The following is a 25325-nucleotide window of genomic DNA, read 5'->3' as shown; positions in this document are numbered from 1 at the left end:
TATTGATAACACACTCATATAAGGGCTTGGAAGTTGGAAAAATATTTTTTTCCTATCTGGTGAACATCTCGTACCATGACACAATTATCAGAGCATTTCAACAAACTTCATCTGTGTTATCCCCAGGTGAAGGAGACCGCGTGGGAGACAGCATGCCCAGGAGGAAAGGGAAGAGCTGTAACTAGAGAATTCTACATCAGGATTCATAAATCCGTTTCACAAAATGCAGTGAGAGAAAAGATCATACCTGGGAAGGTGTGTGTTCAAGGTATGGATTGGAAATTCTTCTGGATAGAGTCTATTTTGAAAGAAAGAAGAGGGGAAAAATTAGAACTAAACAAATCTTTGTACCAGCAGGGTCAATGTCTACAATGCGGCGGGTCCAGCAGTCGTCCAAACCAAAAAAAAAAAAAAAAAAAAAAAATGTGCTTCAGTCTCAAGTAATGGGCTATAAAGGATTCATGTCCTTATTCTCATTCAGTGCAAGCATCTGGTCACCATTCATTGCAACGGGACAGGTTATTCTGTTTAAACAGCTTCCATGGGGTGCCTGGGTGGCTCAGTGGGTTAAAGCCTCTGCCTTCGGGTCCTGGGATCAAGCCCCGCATCGGGCTCTCTGTTCCCAGGAGCCTGCTTCCCCTTCTCTCTCTCCCTGTCTGCCTCTCTGCCCACTTCTGGTCTCTATCTCTAGCTATAAAATCTTTTAAATAAATAAATAAATAAATAAACAGCTCCCAACCAAAAGGATACAACTTTAAGGAGGGCCACGAAAAGATGGAGGTTTTCATAGTTGGGATTTTATTCTCTGAGTGGTTTGATTCTGTTTCTCCTTTTCATCTTGTTCCCCACCTAACTCAGACTCCCATCACTGTACATCTACACCACTGCTTCAGCCTCTCCATGGATTTCCCGGACCTCTGGTCACGCTCCCCACAGGTCATCCCGCAAACCTCAAAACTGAACATAGGTCCCCTGCTTTACAGTGGGTCTCTTACTGCTTAGGGAGTCCGTCGACCACCATGGGCTGCTTCCAACAGGTTTCAGTATTCTCCCTCCAACTTCCTACAAACCTCCTCATCAGAAGAGCTTGGCACTCCCACCTGCCTCTGCTCTCACCACTCTCCAGATGGAGAGCCCTCCATCTTCCCTGACGCTTCCCTGAGCCACACCAGACTTCGAAGTCCAGGTTTAATGCAGTTCGCTCCTAGGTGAAGCTCCTCCCACCTGCCTGGGTCACTGGGGTTTGGCCCTCCTGGGAGCTCTGTTATTCCATACAATCACAGCAGCTCCCGGATGCTCTGCATGGCTGGCTGGCATTCTATGTGTGCATTTGCCCCAACTATCTTCACAAGCTCCTGGAGTGGGTGCTGACAGTTTACACTGCTTTGCTCTTACAGCATAGAGCGCATAACCTTGCAAAGAAATGTTTACTTTGCTATTCACTTGTTTATAGATATGTACATCTCTGTATCAATTTAGTAAGTGGTTACTGAATGATTTGAATTGTAGTGGCTCATTTTTCGTACCTAACGATCCAGTAGGCAGCACCATCACCCGCATATGCTTAAGCACAATAGAAAACTAGTATCATTTCCCATTGTGCTTTGGAAAACAGAAAAGAGAAACTAACATTTATTGAGCTCCCAACCTATGTTTAAAAGCTCTTTACAACTCTATTCCAAGGCTTGCTGTCTTTTGAGATCCCATCGTTTTTAGTCTGCCGCCTCCACTTCTCAAAATCATTGGCTGAATTACAAAACATAGCCTGCCAGTCATCACCTTTCAGCATCTGAACCTTCAACCAAACCTTAGTCTAAGGCACAATTCCTATTCTGCATCCTCTCCATGCCACATGCCCACCCCACCCCCGTTACTTATCTTAATTAAACTGAAAGAAATATACAAAGTCTTTCCAGAGATGCCAATTGGTTTACTCTGCTAAAGATGTGCAAAGGCTTAAAAGAAAATTAAATTTACGAAGGTAGACAGGCCATTTTTAATTCCCATGTATTAAAATAAAACACCCACCCACCCCTTCTGGTGTGGTATTATACACATTCCCAATCAGCCCTTCTCAGGCCTTCTGTCGTCTGAGCCTATGTAATATATTCACTTATTGAAATACCAAACAATTTAAAATTTGCATATGCACTAGCTTTATCATTCGAGGATGAATCATCATAAGTGATTTTTCTCCCCCTAAATAGAGAGACTTTTAAAAGTCAATAAGGCAGGCCAGAACTGACAGTCTTTATTACTCATCTAATTGCCTGAATCGGCTCACAAAAGCAACTACTTCACATGATTTAGTTAAAAAAAAAAAGAGAGAGAGAGAGAGAAAGAAAGAAAAGAAAGCTTTTAGGTAGAAACAAGTTCTCAAGAACCAGGTAGAGGCACATTCACAAAAGAAAGCAAACCATTTCCTTTCTTTCGGCTGCCAACCTAAATCTGGCTGTCTCCACACTAGTGTTACACTCACACAATTCTACTTCACAGAAACTTCCCCATGGATAGCTGGTTTCAAAAGATTGGTAAGGTGAGTAAATAAAGCCATGAGATTCTTCCATGCAGACTAGATAACAGATAAGCTACCAGCCCACAGGGAATCGACAGGAGCAACACAACAAGAACGGCCTTTTCCAGAACACAATACCTACATTTGTTGTCAGAAACTCCTGTGAAGCGCTCTCCTAACTGGTCCCAGGAGGGCTCTGTTTCATTAACGCTCTAGGACAGCGGCTCTCAAACTCAGCTGGGCTCCAGGAAGCCCCAGAGCTCTCTGCAGAACTCTGTAAAGTTCGGATGTGTTCAACTTAAAACAACTCTCCTAACTATGTGCTTTAGAGACCGCTTTTTTTTTAGTTGTTGATATTGACCCAAAATAGCAAGCGTCAAAGACCTGGAGAAAAAAGAACATGGAATAGTCTATGCATGACCTCCTTTTTAAGAGGTATTAGGAAATTATGTAAGTTTGTCAGAGGAACATAGTGGGCCAACTTAAAAGAATCTGAGAATCACTGCTCTGAATCACCTCACCGACTGCTCTCCTGCATTTACCTGAAAGCATCTATCACAAGAACACCCTTAAAAATGCATCCCTCTCTGTTTTGATATTCTTTCCTAATATGTCATCAGCTGTTTGCATTCCTTCTTTGAATCTCCTGGTTTTATTTCTCCTCTGAGCATGCTAAGGCTTCATCTAATCCGTCTGGTAGCAACAAACTTACATTCATTTCTCATTTACAAAGCACCTACTGAGCGCCTGGCCAGGCACTGTGGGCGCTTTCAGAAACATACACAAGTCCACGATGCTGTTCCTAATCTAAATTCGTTTACCAGAACATAAAGGATCTGTTTGACAGAGATCACAAGCGGAGGAGAAGCAGGCAGAGAGGGAGGTGGGGGAGGCAGGCTCCCCGCTGAGCAGAGAGCCTGATGCAGGGCTCAATCCCAGAACCCTGGGATCATGACCAGAGCTGAAGGCAGAGGCTTTAACCCACTGAGCCACCCAGGCACCCCATAAATATAGAGGATCTAAAGAACACTTTAAACTTGATCCTCATTTCCTATCAGTTTACTCTATAATCTTGGATGGCTGTTTCCAGTGATACAGTGTCCTCCTTTAAATGACTCTCACTATAATATCTCATAATACAATGATGTGAAATGATGGGTTTTTTCTTCTTTATTTCCAGCTTCTTAGAATTACTTTGGCTACATGCAATGATACTTTCGTGAAAGACATTATTTCTACCATAGAGAGAAGACTGGTAACAATACAAATGAAATTAGATTTTAATTCAAATTTATTTCTTCTCCTTTCTGTTTTAGTGAACCATGGAAAAGGAATCCCTAAATGATTCCAGGCAAATATTTTTCATATATTAAACATGTATTAGAAAACTGCAACCCTTTGATATTCACAAATTTCCAGAAACAAATAATGGCATAACTCAAAGGGTAACTGGTTAGTTATCTTAATTTTTTTAAGTTAGGTGTCCACTGACGTTAAATTATAATGGTCCAAGATGCTGGGTCTGAACCAAGCACAGAACTCATTCCAGAGTCAGTGAGGGTATCTTGCTATATTGTATGATAGACTTATGGCACATTTCTTACTAGCTCTTAAAGGACATGCCTTAATACTCTCCTTAGATTGAACTAATACCTAAGCAGCTAAGGGGAGAGAAGAAGGAGAAAGACCGAATCATTTCAATCCCTGCAAATGTATGACCTGCTTCATTTCAAAGAGGAACCAGCAAGAACTACCAAATGTATTGATGCCTTGAGAATTCAGTTACTGACAAGACTCTCTGTCACCTGCAGCCACTGTCCTTTCCCTATTCTGGGCCATCATGTAGAAGATGAAGACATCACAGTGGAATTAGTGCATTTGCTTCTTTCACAAACCCAGGAAACCAGAAAGCTTCCGAAGTTACCAGAAGGCCCCTCTTGTAAAGAGATGACTACCGACTCCAACAATAAGGGTTGTGACCAAGCAGGCTGTCCAGTAGAGTTCTAAGTCTATGAGTCCTTTTTAAGCCCCAGGATACACTTCTAGCTCAATCAGAGCTTGATCAAGGTAAAAGGGACCCAACCCCAGCCAGTACGTGGGCTTGAGAATTCCACAGGATCACAAGTCAGGCATGATGCAAGCCAGAGCCAACTGCTGAAAGGGAAGCATGGGGCAGGGTGCCATCACCCTCCTGCAAGCTCTCAGGCCCACCACCATGGCCTAGGGGCCCCAAGGGATATGCTCCCACCAGTCAGTCACCACCACAAAGGTCATTTGTGATAACACCTTCTCAGCACAGCCTTGCCACACCAACATCAATCATGTTCTCAAAATTGCCCGTGAAGTGTTAAGAAACATGGGATGACATGGAAAGTGGCAGAAATGTTTACTAAGCACCTCCTTGGTCTTTAGCACTTTCCCATAACAGTAACTGCACCCAACTATTCACATTTTTACAGACAAGAGGCCTGAGGAAAAGAGAAACTAAGCTATTTCCTTCAATGGGGCCCCTGGGTCATGCAGTTAAGCGTCAGACTCCTAATTTTGGCTCATGGCATGGTCTTAGGGTTGTGAAATCAAGCCCTGCATCTTGGAATCTGTTGAGAATTTGTTCTCTCCCTCTGTCCCAACTCTCCCCCTTCTCTCTCTAAAAAAGGAAGGAAGGAAGGGGGAAGGGGAAAAATGACTTCAAGCCGCTGAGCTGGAAAGTTACAGAGCCAGGACTGAAACAAAAGGGACTGCTTCACCAAAGCCACGAGTCTGCTATAATAGGCTGCCCGCTGTCAATCACTAGCGGGGTTTCTACTCTGTGCTACAGATTGTGCAAAGTATTTTACATACAACATATACCACTTAATCTGTGAAAAACTTTGAGGTAGGCACTATTATTAATTTTATTTCACAGCTGACAGAACTAGACTTCAAGAGGTTAAGAAATTTACCCGAGTTTGCAACCCAAGCCCATCTGTAGTGATTACTCTACAGGTGTCATTTACAGATTGTGATGATTTGAGAATGACATGACGAACGAGTGTATCTCACTGCATTCGGAAGTCACAAACAGCATAAGCTCCAGTGATTCTCAGCCCCTGGATGTAGATTAAAGCCATCTGAAAGCCAGCTGAAGAGAGAACTCAACAGGAGCTCATATCCGACCCCCAGAGCACAGAATTAGAACCTCTGGGAGTGGGACCTGGGTGGTTTCTGCCCAGCTCCCCAGGTGGTTCTAATGTGTGACCACTGAACAATCATCAGTGGGAACCGGCAGTCTGAACTTCTCAGCTATGAGACCCAGAGTACTCTTCAAACTGCCTCCTTCGCAGGCCCAGCTGAGTTCAGAACCTCGTAGAGGTACAAGTCCTTTGACCGAAAGCATTGGGATCTGTGGCTGAGCTTCTAAGTCTGGCTTGTATAAAACAAAGGGCCAGTGTTTCTGGAAATCCCACCTTGTCCCTGTTTGTGTTATGTGTCTTATTTTTACCCCATCCCAGACACAGCCCTAAGCCAAGGTACTTTCATGTCTGCAGAAAAGAAAGACGCTATATACCTTCTCAAAAGGCATACCCTCTTAATGACATCCGCAGCATTAAACTTAATTTTTACTTCCCATTAGTAAAGGACTCTCTTCTAGTATAAACATGTTTGCCTCACTTAACAGCTAAAGTAGGAAAGTGAAGTGGGTTCTAGGAATACTTATAAATATTTCAAAATCTTGCCTGCCTAGGAAAATAAATCAGCAAGAAGCAGCAGCTTCTGGGAAAATATACACAATAGGTACAACAGAAACAAATCCCAACACGTTATCGACTTGATTTTTATTCGATTCTTGGGAAAATCTTTCTTCTTGCTGCATTTACAAGCAAGAGAATAGTTCTGCCTAACACGGCAGGGTTTTCTGGTTAACGCAATCACAGAAAAGCCTTTAAAATTTAGGAATCAAGTCACCAAAGATTTTAGAACATTAAATTAGCAAGCTTACTCACCTTCACTTGACACTGGATTCCCTACTTGTATTATTATCAACCTACCCAGTCACACCTGGACTCCAAGATGAACCCTTTCCAAAACACTGACCAACATGAAGATGTTCCTGCTGAGATCTTTGAGCAGCAAAATAATCCACAGTTATTACATCCCACATTGTGGGATAGAAGGTAATAACTGTGCATTATAACCCACAGAATAAATACCCATGAGTCCATACTGATATAAATGATTGAATAAATAAATGTTGGGCCAAGCAGGCTGGAGGAGTGGGGACAGCTCTTCCCTACCGAATTCCAATTACTAAATTCAAGAAGAGAAGGAAAACAAGATCACCGTTAGGCAAATACCACCATACTGAATACTGCAGACAAAAAAGAAAGCAATCAGCGGATGCCAAAATTAGTGGACACAAGGGTGATAATCGGGCTGTCTGCGCAGTATCAAAGTGGCTTCTCTCAAGTCAATATGTTTGGAGGAGAAAAGAGTCACTTTTCAGTGGAGCACAGTGGACCTCACCCTAATTAACTGACAAAAATTATCACCAACCATGAAACATGTTGACATCATTTGCCCACTGAAAGGATACAATGAAGAAGGCACTTTTACGGCATTTTTGTAAAACAGGATACCTGAACTCAATGAGAAAACAGACGACTGCAAATCGAGGGGTATTCTTCAATATAAATAAGCCTTTAAGTCTGCAAAAATTGCCAAGGCTTTGAAAGACCACAAAATACTGAGGGGGCTCTCCCAGGTTGGAGGGGACATAAGGAAACAAAACAAAAGCCCATGTGTGATTCTGGACTAGGATAAGGACCTTGGTGGGACAATGGGCAAACTCCGAATGAGGTCTGTATTTGAGTTAATTGACTCTGAATGCTGTTCTTGTCAAGTGCACTGTGGTTACCTAAAATGTTAACATTTGGGAAAGCTGAATGAAGGTTTTAAGAGGACTCTTTGTACTCTTTGTGAAACTTGTGAATCTGAAATTTATTTCAAAAGGAAAAGTTTAAAAAAGAAAAAGTAATGGCCTCTTTCCGCCCCACAAATAAAGTTTCAAAAAACGTTCAAATATTATTTCAAAATAAGCCATCTGTTTCTTTGCTGAAAGCTGCATGACCCCTACCACAACATTCTCTCAAGCTGCAAGAGAATGACCCGACTTGCCTCCCTGTGCACTCTGACCTCTAGCACAAATCAGATTTATCTCCCTAAAAACATCTCCTTACATAGCACCTTAGTTTGTTGTCTTATTGTTGTTGTTTCTAATTAAAATAGCTACTTAAAAATTTCAGTTTCCTCTTGCCGATTGCTCACGGTTTGCCCAGTGGATGACACCCTCAATGACACCCTGCCACGCTTCTGTCCTACAAGGGCTCTGCTCTAGCCAGGCAGACTGCGATTTTTTAACCACGCAAACTGTACACATTCTCCTCTCTGTGCCCAAGCCCTGGCTGTGATCTCTGCTCCCTGCATTTCTCTACATTTCCACACCCTGCTCTTCCTGAGATCCACGCAAATGCTGCATGCAGTCCCATTCCACCCTGAGCCTCCCATGACTAATCTTCCCCCAAACACTCCAGCACCTTCATCTGCCACAAGGATGCAGTGCCTCCTGCCTCCATTGTACGTGTGTGCTGTCTCTCCTCAGCCAGCTGGCGACCCCCCAGTGTTCGCTGGTCCCTTCTGTAAATCAAGGCCCTTTGGTGTATAGCAGGGGATGACCACACAGTGGTGACCTTCCCCCTTGTCACAGAACCTGATGTTCCAGGCTCTCAGGCCAGTGGCAAACGTGATATTACCACCTCAAAATCTATGAAACCCATTGCCGTCTCTGCCATATCATCACCACCCATCCTTTACTTTCTTTTCTTTTTTTTTTTTTTAAGATTTTATTTATTTATTGGACAGAGAGAGAGAAAGAGCACAAACAGGGGGAGTAAGAGAGGGAGAAGCAGGCTCCGGGCTGAGCAGGAAGCCTGAGGCAGGATTCGATCTCAGGACCCAGGGGTCATGACCTGAGCTGAAGGCAGACCTTTAACCAACTAAGCCACCCAGGTACATCCCACCCTACTTCTTTTTTTTTTTTTTTAAAGATTTTATTTATTTATTTATTTGACAGAGAGAGAGACCACCACCCTTCTTTTCCCTTATTTCTCAATTCTGTTTTAAGTGGTCCAGTATGCAGCAAGAGTATATACATAGTGTATTTCTATACACTGAATTAATTTTGTTCATTTTAAAACTTAAAGATACATTTGAAAGGCAATTGTTTCTTTGTAGTGAAAAACACTTCCATAAAGTCACTTTGTGTGGGGTCTTCAAGAGGAAAAAAAAGTTCACTTTTCTTCTATGTTACTGGCAGGTCAGAAATCTGCAAATGAAATACACCTTGGAGCAGCCACCTTTCTTTCCTTCCTTGGCTCTGGGAATAAATTAATCTCTTAAGTGTTTCTTCCTAACTTGCATATAAATCTTTGAAAGCTACAAAGTAATAAAGGTGATAATGTTGTCTTCCAGCAGAAGGAAGAGTTAGAAAACTAGATCTAGATTTTCTTTCTCAGTTACGCATATAAGACATACAAAGAAACTCAGAAATAAGCCACCAGAAAAAATATCCTGAGGTCACCTGGCCTACTTCACAGCCTTCATCTACACTCTGAGTCAGGTGGGAATGTGGATCAGGAGTCTGTAAACTACAGCCCACAGATCAAACCCAGCTGCCACCTGGTTTTCATAAAGTTTTATTGGAACACAGCTGGGCCCGTTTGTTTACATATGGTCTCTGGCTATTTTCTTGCTAAAAATATTTACTATACGACACTTCACAAAAGAAATTTACCAACCCCGGTCTAGATGATCAAATTTTACAGAACAGGAGGTACTCCATAAAATCCCAGCAGTACATTCCTGTGCTCAATTAGTTACTGATAAGAATTTCTTTCCCTCTTGAACCCCATTATCTCCCACTGCCATTGGAAGATTATTTGCTCCAAAAATGTTTAATGCACATTTCTGTCTTCATTTACATGTCACATAAAAGGAAGAAATAGGTCAAAACAATTTTTGGCTCCCAAGATTAAAACAAATAAAGAAGGAGCAATTAGTTTCACCAACTCCTCCTAAATTGGGAACTTCCAACCTTTGCCATAATGTAGACAAGTCTAGACTTCACAAAACTATAGCCAAGGTCAAATATACAAAAGTACTAATAAATGCAAGACTATCCTGTTTCAAATATCGAATCTTGCACACAGTAGTCTCACCGCTTGTAATGATTTCCTCCTCATATATTTAAATTTTTATTGAGTTTATGTTAAAATATATTCATATGCTCAATACTCCCCTATTAGAACTTCTTATGTACTTTCAAAGTACTTTAGATTCCAGCTACTTATTAACATTCGGATTCCCCCCAGTTCATTCTAAGAATCTTAAAGGTAAGGTCTGTATTTTATTCATATACATAAATATCCACAATATCTAACATGAAACATTACACACAGTTAATTCTCACTGAATGCTTCTCAAGGAAAAACAAATCCAGCCCTGTTAATACTTTCCTCAAACCCTCTCCCCTTTGGGAGTTTACAGCTCCTTTCTCCATGCCCTGCACTTTCTTGTCCTGGGAGGCAAGCCTTGTGTGGTGGTTACGAGCAGAGCTCTGAATTTACATGGCTTAGATTCAAAGCCCAACTGTATTACATGTCCTTGAACGAACTATTTAAATTTTCTGCCTCTCTTTCCACGTCTATAAATGGGAGAAATAAAATCTACCCAGAAGGTTGTTGTAAGGGTTAATGACTTAAAACAGTGTTCTCAAACTTCATGCATTTGGAAGGCTTAGGAAACCAGATTGCTAAACCCCATACCCAGAAATTTTGGGTTTAGCGGGTATAGTCTGAGGGGTGCCTATGAACCTTGCATTTCTAATAAGCTCCTAGAGGATGTTAATGCTGACAGACGACACCTGGAGAACCACTGACTTAAAATATGTGTAGAGTTTAAAAAATAAAATAAAAAATGTATTTATTTATTTGACAGAGAGAGAGCATGTGCACAAGCAGGGCAAGCAGCAGAGGAATAGGGAGAAGCAGACTCTCTGCCAAGCAGGAAGCCCCAACATGGGGCTCGATCCAAGGACCCTGGGATCATGATCTGAGCAGAAGATATATGCTCAACCGACCGAGTCACCCAGGGACTCCAAATACGTGAAGAGTTTAGAACAGTGCCTGCTGTAGAGTGAATGTTAACCAGTGTTGCTGCGCATTCAACAAACTTGACTGTTACCAGGTCCATGAGTGTGGGTGTCACCTACTACAATGCAAGCTTCTCAAGGGACAGGATTGTATGTTTTTCATCCACATCCCTAGGTCAGGACAGAGTGCCTATGACAAAGCAACACAAGTGGAGTCCTGACAGAATTCTCTGCCCCTCACCCAAGGATCCCCCTGGTTGGAAAAAAAAAAAAAAAAAAAAAAAAAACCAGGACTTGTGGCAAAGAAAATTCTCCCACTAGCAATATTCCCAGTATTCCCAGGGGTTTCACATCACACATAACCCAAGGGAGTTAGGTCCCATATCCCATACTTGGGAGTTTGCTCTTGACTCATAATCAGAGAGCTTTTACAAGGCTCTTGGGACCAGGTCTGTTCTCAAATGGGTGCAGAGTTTCAATGGGCTTTTGTCAATGACGATCATCTGCCACTACTGTTTGAGACTCTAGCTACAGTCAGTCAGGGCACCGGGTTGACTCAGTTGGTTCTACTCTTGATTTCAGCTCAGGTCATAATCTCAGGGTCATGAGATGGAGCAGAGCCCCATGCCTCAGCCGGGTGTGAAGTCTGCTTAAGGTTTTCTCTCTCCCTCTCCCCTCCCCCTCTGCCCCGCCTCACCACAGGCATGCTCTCTCTAAACACACACACACACACACACACACACACACAACCCTCTAGGTAAAGTCAATTCTTGTACGAACAAGAATTTCTTCTGGATGCCGCCAAGTGGAAATCCTGTCATTCATTCGAAAGTTATACCTTTCCAGTTATTCACTACTTACCTTCTCTAGCATTCCCAAATCTTTGAGTTAATAACTGATTTTGGAATTGAAGAGAATGAGTATTTACCTAGCAGTCTATGATTTCACGTATGCAGCTTACGAAATTCAGGTCACTTGCCATGCTATGGTTAGGACACAGATTCTCCACATTTTTACAAATAATCCTAACAGCAGGGCTGTGACCCCATGTGCAGACTTTTTACCAGACAAAATCATTTTTCTAGTCCCCCAAAGTCATTTAAAGCAGTTGGGAACTATTACTGCCTATCATGTGTAGTTCCAGTTTGAAGAATCATTCTCTTGATGGTCGTAGAATAGTGTCATCTCATCGGTCAACAAGCTTACATTTGCCACAAGGAGCAGGCGTGCGCCCTCCCTCTCTTCAGGCTCTGACTGCACAGAAAATGTTAGCTTAGCTGGCCCTCACTTACTTCACGAGCACTCAGTCAGAGGGCACTTGAGTCTTACAGGCTTGTGAAACTTTATTTATTTTGGGTCACATACCCTCCTTCCACTCAAATCCTTGACTTTTTTAAAACCTGAGGTCCACTAAAGAAGGCTCACTGTAGAGCCACACCAGCTTGTTTCACTTCCTTCTCCTTTTCTAACACCTTCTACCAATAATACTACAGAATCAGAATTCCATTCACATCTCGAGTGTCTTTCCTTTTAGTGTTTCCAGCTATGACACCCTAACTCTCACTTCTCTTAATCTGTTAAGATCTGACTCCACAAAATGCAGCACTCACGACGGGGCCTCTTCTCTTCAGGTCCCTCTCTAAAGCAGACAGACCCCGGGCAGGACTGTGCCCCACTCTGTGGCCGCTGGGTTTCTTGTCCTGCCCACCCCTGGACCCTGACTGACATGTTCTTCTACCTCCACTGATTCACCTTCTTCTAGTCTCCCTACCAAATTATTTCTTCTAACCTGTCTCTACACCTTTTCCTTTCTCTAGTAGGCATCACAGAGAGCCCGTCTTCAAACTGTTTCCCTCCTCCCCCACTTTCTACTCTGGCACAAAGCCCACTACAGTCCCAGCAAACAGTACCAGTGATCCTTCAACCAGAACAAGAAAGACAGCCCTTACCCCACACGTCCCCAGGGCAGTGTTCAGACGTTCTGGACTCAAAGTGATCTTGAGTTCTCCCATCTCCTCTGGAACTTCCCCTTCCGCCATCACAGACATCAGTGACTGCCCATCAGTTCTCCCTGCTCATTACAGGCCTCCCAAGAGAAGCTTCTGGAATGCAATGACAACCACCTGGCAAGTATTATTTTCCTCAGGTCTCATCTAGCTAATCTCAGATGCTGCTAATCAACAAGCATCTACATTTCTCCCACTAAGTGTGGTCTGTGGGGCAGACCTGAGCACTTCTGGGAACTAGACATCCTTGGGCTCGACCCCACATACCGACACAGTCAGATGAGGCGTAACCAGATCCCCAGGTGAATCACACCACAGTAAATCTCGCAGTGTATTCACCTATACTGCCTAGATACAAAATCCTGCTTCTGCCAAACATGTTTCTAAATCACACAAAGCCCTTGAAGGTATCAACAGAGGTCCTCCTAAAAAAGGATTACGTGGGCAAAACGGGTTTTGAAGGTGCTGCTTATTCTAGTCTCCCTCCTTAAAGATGAAAAAAATGCACCTAAGGATATTGGAGACGTTAAAGAACTCCTGCAGTAATCCCAAGTTTCTCAAACATATCTGGCCTGGGAATTTTTAAAATTTATTTCTATAAACAGCTGTTACCATCTCAGAGCATGGTTTTGGTATAACCAGAAAGCAGTAAATTAAAAAGCCTGCCCCAGAGACGAAGTACCTCCATTTGACAATCACAAACCATGGCATTTACTCCTCTGGCTTGTGTAACAATGACTTTTAAGTACATGTGTTGATCAAGTTCAATAGATGTTGCCTCCTAACTTCATGGTCGGAAAGGTCAAGTAGAGGCCATCCTTGGCAGGACACTACACTGCCTAGATGAACAAGAACGGAAAGAGGCCAAACACCAGAGCTACCAAATTCCCCACTTAAACCAGCCTGTGATTCCCCCAAACTTTCTGGACATACTTTGCCTCTTCTCTTTACTGGTTTTCACTCTGTAAGAGGAAAAAGTCACATCAGATTCCAATTTACTTGTATTCTGCTATAAAAGATCCCAAAGCAGGGCACCTGGGTGGCTCAGTTGGTTAGACGTCTGCCTTCAACTCAGGTCATGATCTCAGGGTCCTGGGATGGAGCCCCGCCTTGGGGGTCCCTGCTCAGTGGGGAACCGGATTCTCCCTCTGCCTCTGCCTTTCCCCCAGTTCAGGCTCTCTCTCTCTCTCTGATAAATAAATAAATAAATAAAGTCTTTTTTAAAAAACTAAAAATAAAAGTTCCAAAAGCAAGGTTTTGTGTTTACCCCTCTTCTTTCAGGATAATTACTGTAAAAGTAACCTTCATAAAGGGTTCCATTTTTAGAACTCCCTCAATTTTTAATCAAACTTCATCTTACAGACCTAAGACTGTACTCTTTCCGCTTTCTATTTGTATGAAATAGGGAGGGTAACAAAGTTATTATCTTCACTAACTTTCTTTTAGATCAAATATGCTTAATCATAACCCTAATTTTTTAAGAGGCCCCTTTCAAAGTATGTTAACACTGATAATCTGTTTCTAGATGAAAGATCAGAAGTTTGTTATCTGTCCTATATTCCAAAAGTAGGTGACTGAGGAATTAACCAACACTACCTGTATGAGCGATAGAGGGGAGACCTTTTGTCAGGGTGTTTTTACCACTCAAGAGGGTCTTACAATCCTTGCTTATCTAAAAGCACCATGCCCCGCCCCCGCACTGTCCGTGCTATCCCCCTTCCAACCACATTCCTTTCCTCCCTTCCTACTCCAGGTACATGACGGAAATATTATGCAGCCATACAAACAGTTTAACGAACTTGTAATACACAGAAGTATTTTGGTGAAAAGTGAAAAAAAAAAAAAAAGGAAAACTGAACAGACAGTAAAGGTCAAATAGAGAAGGGTGCCTGGCTGGCTCAGTCAGTGTAGTGTGTGACTCTTGATCTCAGGGTTCTGAGTTCAAGCCCCACACGGGGTGTAGAAATTACTGAAAAATAAAATCTTTAAAAAAAATAAAAATAAAAAGGAATATGCCAATGTATATCCAATAGTAATGTAATAGATTACTATTACTCCTGGTAGAATTTTGTTTCAATCTTTCCAAACTTCCCATTTTTCTATATTAAATATATTACTTTTATAACCAGGAAAAAAAAAGCTACTGTAAAAGATAAAACCTCCATTTACACCATTATCCTCCACCTCCAACCCTATAAAGGAAAGGCCAAGTTACAGAGGTGAAGATGGTGAGTCTTCATAAATAAATGATTAAGAACATAACTATAGTCAGAAAGAAATCCAAACTTAAGTTAGCGCTCATAAAATTATATTCATGGGTTCGAGGAGAGTGAAATAAACCTCTAGGTAAAGCGCCAAGACAGGATGGGGTTAAAGATTCTGTTGGAAGGATATTTTTACTCATTCCCCCTTTCTGCTTATGCATCCCCCATCTCTGCCTGCCCTAAAAAGACAGGAGCATGGGGGAGGCCACTGAGGTTAATCCAAAGGAGCCCTCTGTGACAGAAGCCAGTGAGAGAGGACCGTGGGATCACCTCAAACAACACAGCAAGACAAGCTGGGGCAGCTCTTCCGTTTCTAAATGCCCTTGGTGGGTAAAGGGTATCCACTTCCTCTGCCCAAAGTTCCAACTCTAATAATGACATCAGGATTCAGATTATCTGTTCTGTGGCCAATTTGCTCAAGTTTTTAGGATCACTTTATTTTGCCATTAACGTCTGTATACTCAGAACTAACCGCATCTAAAGAAAAAAGTTCAGGAAGTAAATACCCCAAAGTCAAATATCAGTAATTTCTGGGTTCCTGATGTTTGAATTTATACACAGAATGGTTAGATATCAGCTTCCAAGGGAAGAATGTGAGATACACCATGGATTATGATATGACGAATATATTATATTTAATATGTGATATGAAGACACGTGGTCAATGTAGTTTCTAGCAAAGTCTAAACTCTCTCTTCTGTCCAAGAGAACAGTATTCACTACTCCCAGATACAAAACTGCACATTAATTTTTTTAATTAATTATGATCCTCTATGCATAGGACACTGGCTTCATCAGAGCCATAAACATGAATTTAAGTTTCCGTACCAGCCTCGTGGCCTTTATTGTCCATCCAGCACACTCCTCCCTGAGTCCTGAGTGACCCCTCTCCAGTCACATACAAGCCAGTGTCAGTAGTCAGACACCAGCACACAGATAGAGATGAAGTTCTTGACCCACGGCAGGAAAAATGGATTTAAAGAGCCTTTAGGTATTTCTCTCGTAGATCTTTCACTGAAGGTAAGATTAAATCATTAAGACAGTCATTTGCAAATCAGTTCCTAAGCTAGTTTGATAACTTCAAACTCACGGAGGGGGCACTTGGGTGGCCTAATCGGTAAAGTGTCCAGTTTTAGCTCAGGTCATGCATGATCTCATGGGTCATGGGATGGAGCCCCACATTGGGCTCTCTTCAGAATCCATTTCAGATTTTCTCTCCCTCTGCCTTCGCCCTTCCCCCATGCTCTTTGTCTCTCTAAAATAAATGTATCTTAGGAAAAAACAAAACAAAACAAAACAAAACCCACCACACTGATAGAATATAAAACTGAATTAGACCAAAATCTTTTCAAAAGAACACAAGACTGAAACCTCTTTATCTCTTCAGGGTGAGTCTTGCAGAAGCTTGGTATTTATACACTATTTTGAGTTTGATATTATTTGTGTCCCTTGGAATAAGAGACCAAGACTTATTTAAAAATAGTTATAAGAGCTACTGAATTGACCACAAACTTTCAAGAAAGGAGTACATTCAGGAGTGAGCAAAGAACCATGGCTTTTCTTCTATCACAAATCTCGAAAACCATGAATTAAAAAACACTTGTTTAGAATACTGAAACAGAGTTAAAAGCATACTTATAATAAAGCTTTTCTGCCCTCTGGCATTAAACCCATATGATTCTGGAGACTGGATGCACAACACAATATGAATGTGCTTAACACTCCTGAATATTCAAAAAAAGTTAAGATGGTAAATTTTATGTGTATTTTGCCACAATTAAATATTTAAAAATTTTAAGCCATATTTGATAGACTCTGAAATTCCAATTTATTTAAAACGAATAATCTCAACACGAAGTACATAAGCACATAACCAAAGCCATACATCCAGGTCGAAGGTTCTCTTGCAGGACGCGCTCACTCTGCCTCTATCTCCACGCCATGTGGAGATCTGGCCTTGTCAAACCTACGTCTTAATTTCAGTGACTTTTACATGGCAACGGCTGGAAATATAATCACAAGCAAACGAAGCTCCAGGAGTTAATTAACAGAATTGTGTGCCCATATTTTCTTCTTATGAATATATTTAAATACAGCACAAAGGTCATCATTTAAATAAAGCCTTGAACATGGACATAAAAATGAGGACTGTTCCACCTGCAGGGTACAGAACTTGGGCTCGTTCCTAGCAAAGCACTTTCTCCCTCTACACTCAACGCACATTTCAACGCTACAAAAGGTTTTCAGGAGGTGATGCCCATTTCTTATTCCAGACTATATGTGACACACATGGGGAAACTTATTTTGAAAGCTTTTCAATCACAAATGAATGCTATGACTCACGGCAGGCAATTCCTTTCACAGACTTCTCGCTGAACCTATGGCAAGCCAGACAACAAACACTTCCACACAATTAATCCTATTAACCATCAGGTGACGTATTAAATTTTGAACCCCCTTCTCTCTGGCTTTCTCACACCCTTCTATGCCTGGGGGAGCAACCAACCCACCACACAGTGAGGGGGGCCCAACTGAAAGAAGCTGTGACTATTTTTTTGAAACCAATGCCTTTCAAACTCTTTTGACTGCCACCCACAGTAAAGAGTACATTTTATGTGGTGACCCAGGTCACACAAACATATGTTTTTATGTATATAACTGAAAACAAAACACCTTTTCTTCACCCCCTTCTACTGCCTGCCAAATGAGAGAAACTCTGAGCCTGTTATTTTATATACATTCATATGAAATGTTAACATTTCATTATGATTCTACAATTCTCAGTTAAACTGTCAAAGAAAAACTTCCACTCCATTTTAGCTATTTGAATCTTCAAACTATTCAGGTAAATACTTAAGTACTTACATTTTTACATATTCGAAATCAGGCTAAACCACACACTATACACCTAGATATTATATGTGTTTACGTGAAGAGAGTAAAAAGAGACTAACTTACTAACCTTGGGACCCAGGACAACATATTCAACACATGAGATATATTAAGTCATTGATTTTTTTTTTTCTTAAGTAAAACTTCTGTAAATAGACTCTACTCTGGTTTGCCAGAATAACCAACCCTCAACTTCTTACTTAAAGGAAAGGCTATTTCAACAAAAGAATCTATAATGTAATTTTCTTTGAACCAAACTAAAAAGGGATAACAGTATGTGTTGCAGAAATCTTCTGTTCTTTTAAAAATCATTAATATTAATAACAAAATATTAATAGCAGTGCTAATTATTAAATATTGATATGTTTAAATATTAATGCTATATTTTCACGGGGGGGGGGCTATAAAAACCTTCAGAGAGGTAGAATGGTTTCCTCTTCTACAAGAGTTTCCATTTTGGCTGTTTCTCATGTAACAAAATAACAAGAAGAAAGACTAAAGCAGATATTAATAATGATCATGAGAACACAGAATCAAAAAAAAGACAAAGGGCAGAAAAAATTTACTAAACCAACCCTAAGAGTAGTAAAGTAAAACTGAAGTCCCAAATGTACAGACTATGATCTTTATGTATTCTGTTAATAATGCCCCAGAATCGAAGTTTCTGAGGGAACCAAAAAGAACTAAAACAAAGCCCTTGAACCAAGGTTGGCAATTTGTGATTTAAGGGAAAAGCTAGTTTGAGCAAAGAACAGGTTGTGGGCATGGAAGGAAAGTCTAGGCTAGAGAGCAACCTAGCATTATGTTTAGCAGTTAAATGCCAATACATATACATGTATACACACAACTTCAATTAGAAATAAATACTTATCAGACATTAATATATACTTATTATTTACCAGTCACTGTTTCAAGCACTTCTGGCAAACTAATGCATTTATTCATCGTAACTGTCCTTGGGGACACAGAATGATTAGGTAACTTGCCTGTGGTCATTCAGCTGGGAAGTGCCAGAGAAACCCAGGTGGGCTGGTTTCAGTGCTTTTCATCCCTACCTTCAGTGGCTTCTTCTCTGTCAATGGTTCCTGCCCCTTTTGAAACCTATGTCTCCAGGCTTCCAATAATTCTGCAGGCTGACCTGCACTCCAACATCCTTCTAGTAATTTCAGAGTTGGTTTCTCTTGTTTGCAATCAAGACCCTTGACTGACTCAGTCCCAAATCCAATTATAGAGACAAGCTTCTGTGAACACAAAAGCCTCCACTGTACTCTGGCCCAATAACAAGTCAATTACCTGAGGAACACAGAAGGGGGGAGGCGTACTTGTCATGTAAATGAGCCAAATCTTCATCTTACTGGGTGGGAAACAAGAGCCATGGTGAAATTTATGAAAGGAAGTAACAGTGGTGCTTGTTACTGTCACGTTCAAGCCGGAGGAGGAACTCACAATTTTCTACCTAAGCCTACTGTGAAAAGCAGCTCTGAGTATCTTCCGGCAGCAATTCCTTGGACTTCACACACAGAAACTTAAGAACTGGAGAAAGTCAGGAGTGATTAAAGGAAATAAGCACTCCCCTGTATATCGGTCAGCTGCCTCTCTTCCCACATAGGCTATCATCTTCTACCTTATCTTCCCCTACCTAACCCAAGGTTGGGTGTGAGGACAGCTGGCACAAAGCTTATCTGGCTATGAAGGTGGAGCCCTGGCACTGAGCAAATGCAGCCTAAGGGCAAGGTGTTGGGAGGGAGGGAGGAAAGGGGGTCGGGAGGCATCCTTTCCACCGGCTTAGAGGCCATAAAGCAGCACCCACCCTGACAGGACCACCAGAATGGGAGCAGACTGCCCTAATTTAGTACTCCTTCCTGGAACCAAAAAACTGAAACCTCAAAAAAATGTTCTAAAAACAAATACCACCGTTAGTCATTAAAAAGCAACCCCTTTCTTTTTCCTTCATATAAGGTGATCTACACGCAAAGACAATTTTTCATTCAACCACACCAGTGTGCACACGGCTCGTGTGCGCTCTCTCTCTCTCTCTCTCTCTCTCTCTCTCTCTGATAATTTTTTAAATAACAGTCTTGGAAATCTAAGAGACGTATGTATAGAATATAGATAAACTTTGGTCACATTTCAGACAGAGCTATATTCCTCTCAAAATTGGAAATGTATTTTGAATTCCTGCTGGATTTTAGCTGCCCATGAAAACAGAACGGATATCACTAAATCCCAGCATCCTGTCCTCCCAAACTCTGACTTCTCAGCCCCAAGACCTCCATGTCAGACCCTGGCTTCTGTCACCTGGACTATAGCCTCCTAAGTGATTCCCCTCCCTTCAACCTTTCCTGTCTCCATTCTGCACAACACCCATCTACACTGATCTTTCTAAGGAAATGCTTTTGTCCACTCATGGTGACTGCCACCTGACATCTGTTAGATCATGTCTATATATGGTCTCAACTTTATTCTGTCCCCCAAACCCACACATGTATCTCATGAAATAGTCCCCAAATGTCAATGTGAGGCACAAAAAGAATAAGGACAGTGTGGCTAGTCTTCTATAAAGCTGTATTTATTTAGTTATGAAGAGCAGTTCTTTGGTAGAGGTTGTATGATTTTTGCTTTTGTGTTAAAATGCCTTTCTCTTACGAAATGTAAGACCTATTGAATTTTTTTGCGTCCTCACTTGGCAAAATGAAAGCTTGAAGTCACAAGTTAGTTCTCACTTTTAATTTTTTTTATTTTTATTTTTTAAAAAGATTTCATTTATTTATTTGACAGACAAAGATCACAAGTAGGCAGAAAGGCAGGCAGAGAGAGGGGGAAGTAGGCTCCCTGCTGAGCAGAAAGCCCAATGCGGGGGCTCAATCCCAGGACCCTGAGATCATAACCCAAGTCAAAGGCAGAAGCTTAGCCCACTGAGCCACCCAAGTGCCCCTCATCTTTTATTTTTTATTTTTTTAGAGGCAAATCTTTCTGGCTTTTATTTATTTTTAATGTTTAAATTTGAGAGTAGTTGACACACCATGCACATTAGTTTCAAGTGTGCAACATAGTGATTCAATTTCTCTATACCCTATGCTGTGCTTACAGTTCTCATTTAAAAAAAAAAAAAATTTTTTTTTTCTTTACAAAGGCATTAAACATGAAGTCTGGTAACCTCTACAGTACACAGGTTTTCCAAGGACATTCTTCCCTTGCTGATAATAAGCTTAATACAAAGACAAACTCAAGGTTACCTATCATCTTCCCTCAATTTACAAGTCCAACCCTTTAACCTTGAACTCCAGCCAGGCCCATCCCTCAATGTCCCTATCACATGCCATGCTCCTTTCTGCCCTGACCTGTTCTATTGTCTTCCCTACCTATTATTCTCACTGACTAGTTAGTCCTCAAACCCTACCTCTACCCAGTAGTTTCCTTAAATCTTAGTAATCAAGCTTGATTTTCTTTTTCCTCATAGTATATAACCTCTAAACCAATTATTCTTTTTTTTTTTTTTTAAGATTTTATTTATTTGACAGAGAGAGATCACAAGTAGGCAAAGAGACAGGCAGAGAGAGGGGGGAAGCAGGCTCCCTCCTAAGCAGAGAGCCCGATGGAGGGCTCGATCCCAGGACCCTGAGATCATGACCTGAGCCGAAGGCAGAGGCTTAACCCACTAAGCCACCCAGGCACCCCCCCAACAATTATTCTTAAATAAGCTGTCATGACACCCTTTGCTTAGTTTCTATATGTCACAAGAACTTTATTATTAGTAAGAGAAGTACTGAGGCTTATGAATAATTTTTTTTTAATCAAAGCAGATTGGTTTTCTAAAACAACATCTCTTCCCAGTATAATTTCCTGAGTGGGCGAACCAGAGGTGAAGAACAACTCCGTGTACAGCTTGGTGAAATTCTTATGAGAAAAATAACCCACCGGTTGTTGACCAAGCATTCCACACACCCCTGGAATGGTCAAGCACACGAGCACTACTACCACACTTCATGTGTATCGTGACAGAGGAGAAATCCAAGAGCCACTGGACTGAGCCAAGAAACCTCATGGGAGAGGTATTTTATCAAAGTTCATGACACAAAGAGGCAAATCTTCAGTACAGGCCTGTCACACTTAAAACAGTAAGCTTCCAAAATTCAGGAATTCTATTTAATATCTACCTGCATTAGGCACTCCAATACTTGCTACATTTAACTAAAAAATACAGGCAGAATCAAACAAATTTCTCCACCAGACTATGAGCTCCTTAAATAAGCCTCACTCTTGCTCCCTAGGGAAAGACAGCTGGCACATCATAAAGTTGAATTAAAAAGTAGTCATGGCTTACAGGTGAAAATACATGTAAATATACAACTTTGTGTACAGTTTAGAGGAACTCTAATGGAACCCCCACCCAGATGTTCAACAATTATTACTGAGAACCTATCATGCCCTAAGCAGTGGTCTAACTGATTGAAAATACAACCATGTATGACACAGACGATAATCCTTATCCTTGGGTAGCTTACACGATAGTGGTGAAAGACTGATTACAGATAAAGCACATAAGCAAATTATCAACTATTTATGTTAGAATACAGACTAGGAATAGGACGTGGGGAAGAGATAGATGTTACAATCCTAAACAGGGTGGCCAAGGGGCTTCATCAAGAAAATGGTCTTTGAGCAGAGACTCGAAGCAAGTGAATGGTTATCTGAAGAGAAATGGGTTCAGACCTGCAAAAGCCTTGAGGTAGGAGCAGGCCCAGTGTAATGAAGGACCCACAAGAAGGCCAGTGGGACCCAAAGCAGTGATGGAGAGAGAATAAGAACATGGCTTTATCGAATCTCAGGATGAGACTCTTCTTTTGTCTATAAAACAAATTATTTGCACCATTACCACACCACTCACGTTTATATCTAATGTAAACTATGTCAGAATCTCTGGGCAAATCAAAGTACTGTGCATGCTACCTTTGTTGCCTAATAACTAACCTTGATTGTTATTTTACACTTGCCTTTATTCCTTTCATACTGCAACAGCGAGTTTAATTTTTGAGATCAAAGAACTGTCAGTGGCATAATTGCTCAGTAAAGGTAGTTTTTGTATGTCTTCATTAAAAGGATACCTTTGTGTTCTATTTCACATGAACTAGCAGATCTGTTCTACTGCTAATGGCTTTCATTTCTTTCTTGAGGTCCTAGAGAAAAGAAAGCCTATTTCCTACAGTTGTATCCCAAATTATTAGTTTAGATGTTATACAGTACATAAAATAAAACCAGATACCACCCTTAACAAGGTAAGGTAGATCTGAGGCTGACAAATGAAAAACCCCAGCCCTGTGTCACCCCACTCTGAAGTTTTCCTCCCATCTCCGGCTTGGGGAGGTGGATGCTCTCCCTTTGTACCCCCAGCATACTTTCTGTTCTATCACTGTAGTTATCATGCTATGTACTTTGTAGTTCTGTAAAACTAGATTGCAATACTACTAACATGTTTATCTCCCTTGCTGGACTTAAGACTGGGATCATGGCTTTATTCAGTTCTGTGTTCCAAGCTTCTGATGCTTAAAGCAGATGTTACTAATACTGGTTCTTCTCTTCTTCGTCAAAGCTCCTGGAAAGAGGATACTTCCCCAGTACTTTGAAATGAGTGAGGTAATAGGACTTGCTCTGGCCAATGAGCTATGAGCAAAGATCACCTCAGGCAGAGGCACTGAGATGCCTGTGGGAAATTCCCCATTCTTTCTTCATATGCTGTAGTCACTGTGGAGGGTGATGACCTGGAAAGGTCCTAAGATGGAAGCAGAGACACCACACAGAAGACAGCTACCCTGAAGAGCACCCAGACTCACAAAAGGGTCTTTTTGTAAGCAAGAAATAAGCTTTGCTGTGTTGTCATATGGATTTTTGTGTATTTTTGTTACTGCAGCAAAACCTACACTATCCTGACTGACAAATCAGAGAGCATTGTGTAACACAGATTTTTAAAAGAAAGGAAATATACCACAGAAATGTCAAAGCAGGGATGATGGCTCTGGGCAGCAGCTGGGATGGGCAGGGCCGATGCTATGTTACAAAACACTGCCCGCAGGGAGGGAACAAGGAACAAAATCATTCATCCACTATACTTGGTCTTCTGTTTAGCCTTTTACTCCCAAAGATAACTGCTTACATAGAAGCTTCTACATTTATGAGAGTTATTAAGAAAATAAATGGATTTTGAATTTCACAATCCTACTTCTTACAAGAATAATACCTCTTGTATATATCCTTTGACCAAAACAGAAGTCCCTATTGAAAAGGATGTAGTTTTGAAAATGTAATACCCATCAGCAATCCATATAATTATATATTCTCCATCCCATGATGCAGACCAGTTAGACAGTGATTACCCTTGCAAAAGTTCCTCTTCTTTTGGGGTGGGAGGTTGGGGCGAGGCGAGAGGGAGTAAAGGCAGGAGGCAGAGAGAACGATATAAATGCTGCCAATCATCTAAAAGAAAAAAAATGAATGGAGGTTGGATGGGGACTTCCCCAAGGGTCTTAACATAATTCTCTTTAACGTGCAAAAGTGGGCTGAATTACCCCAACTCCTAAGAAGAGCATCTGGCATCCTCTTCCATATGAAACAGCCCTCAGCAGGGACCAGGTAACCAGTAAAGGATGAAGAAATAGGAGGGTTGTTCAGTGAACTAAGGAAAGTGAACAAAAGGATGAGGTAGTTCACAGAAGACGTTGAGGGCAGAGAGCCCACCTGCAAAGCCTTAAAGGAACAAAGGTTGGGAGGGAAGGAGGAGAAGAAACCAGGAATGATACAGCCAAAGGAAACCAGACCCGAAGAAAGAAGGATGGTTCATTGCAAGGGAAGTGAGTAAGGAGATGAGTCTTCAAAAAACCAGTGGAAAGGCTCACCAGAGATTTCTTGGGGCCAATCCAAAGAAGGAGATACTAAAAAAAGTTAGAGCTCCTTCCCCAGTGAGGGGGATTGGAAGGACTTGTGCTCTAGACTAGAGTTGAAAACAAGAAAGCGTTGGAGACTAGAAAGCCTGCCTGACTGGAGGGCACGGAGTCCACTCCTCCACACTGAGCACCGTTCTGCTGGCTGATCAGAATCAGGCCCTCACCAGGGTCATTTGCACTGGAATCCCTCTTGCTCCCTCTGCTCAGTTTCCACTAGCAGGTGAACAGATGATGCTCATGTACCACTACTTCTGGGCAGCCCTCATCTAGGGATCCATCCCCTTCCTGGCAGAGCAAGGCTCTTCTACTCTGTGCCCAGCCGCCAAGCCTTGGAGGATGACTGACCAGAAAGGAGGGGAAATGGAGGAAACACAAAGGGCTCATATGCTTCCATCTGTCCCACACTGTGTACCATGAGGTTACATGATTTGCCTCAACTATAGGAGGTCGAGCCCCAGCTTTCACACACCCATGTTTTCTAATGCATAAATGTATGAAAACCCAGAAAGAGGGGGAAACAATTAT

General features: G+C 41.6%; 1 protein-coding gene across 7 annotated transcripts in view; it reads right to left on the bottom strand.

Moving 5' to 3' along the window:
* RAPGEF5 (Rap guanine nucleotide exchange factor 5) overlaps nucleotides 1–25325 on the bottom strand; it is a 224008-nt gene that overhangs the window by 184952 nt on the left and 13731 nt on the right. For all 7 annotated transcript variants that reach the window (XM_082693712.1, XM_082693707.1, XM_082693706.1 and 4 more), the window contains exon 2: nucleotides 248–298. Coding sequence is in view for 2 of the 7 variants with exons in the window: in XM_082693707.1 (XP_082549833.1) it covers nucleotides 248–298 (51 nt within the window). In the remaining 5 variants the exon portion in view is untranslated. The remainder of the gene's footprint in view (nucleotides 1–247; nucleotides 299–25325) is intronic.

This window comes from Mustela nivalis (assembly GCF_964662115.1).
Source record: "Mustela nivalis genome assembly, chromosome: 12".
Classification (NCBI taxonomy): domain Eukaryota; kingdom Metazoa; phylum Chordata; class Mammalia; order Carnivora; family Mustelidae; genus Mustela; species Mustela nivalis.
This window is presented reverse-complemented; position numbering and strand designations above follow the sequence as displayed.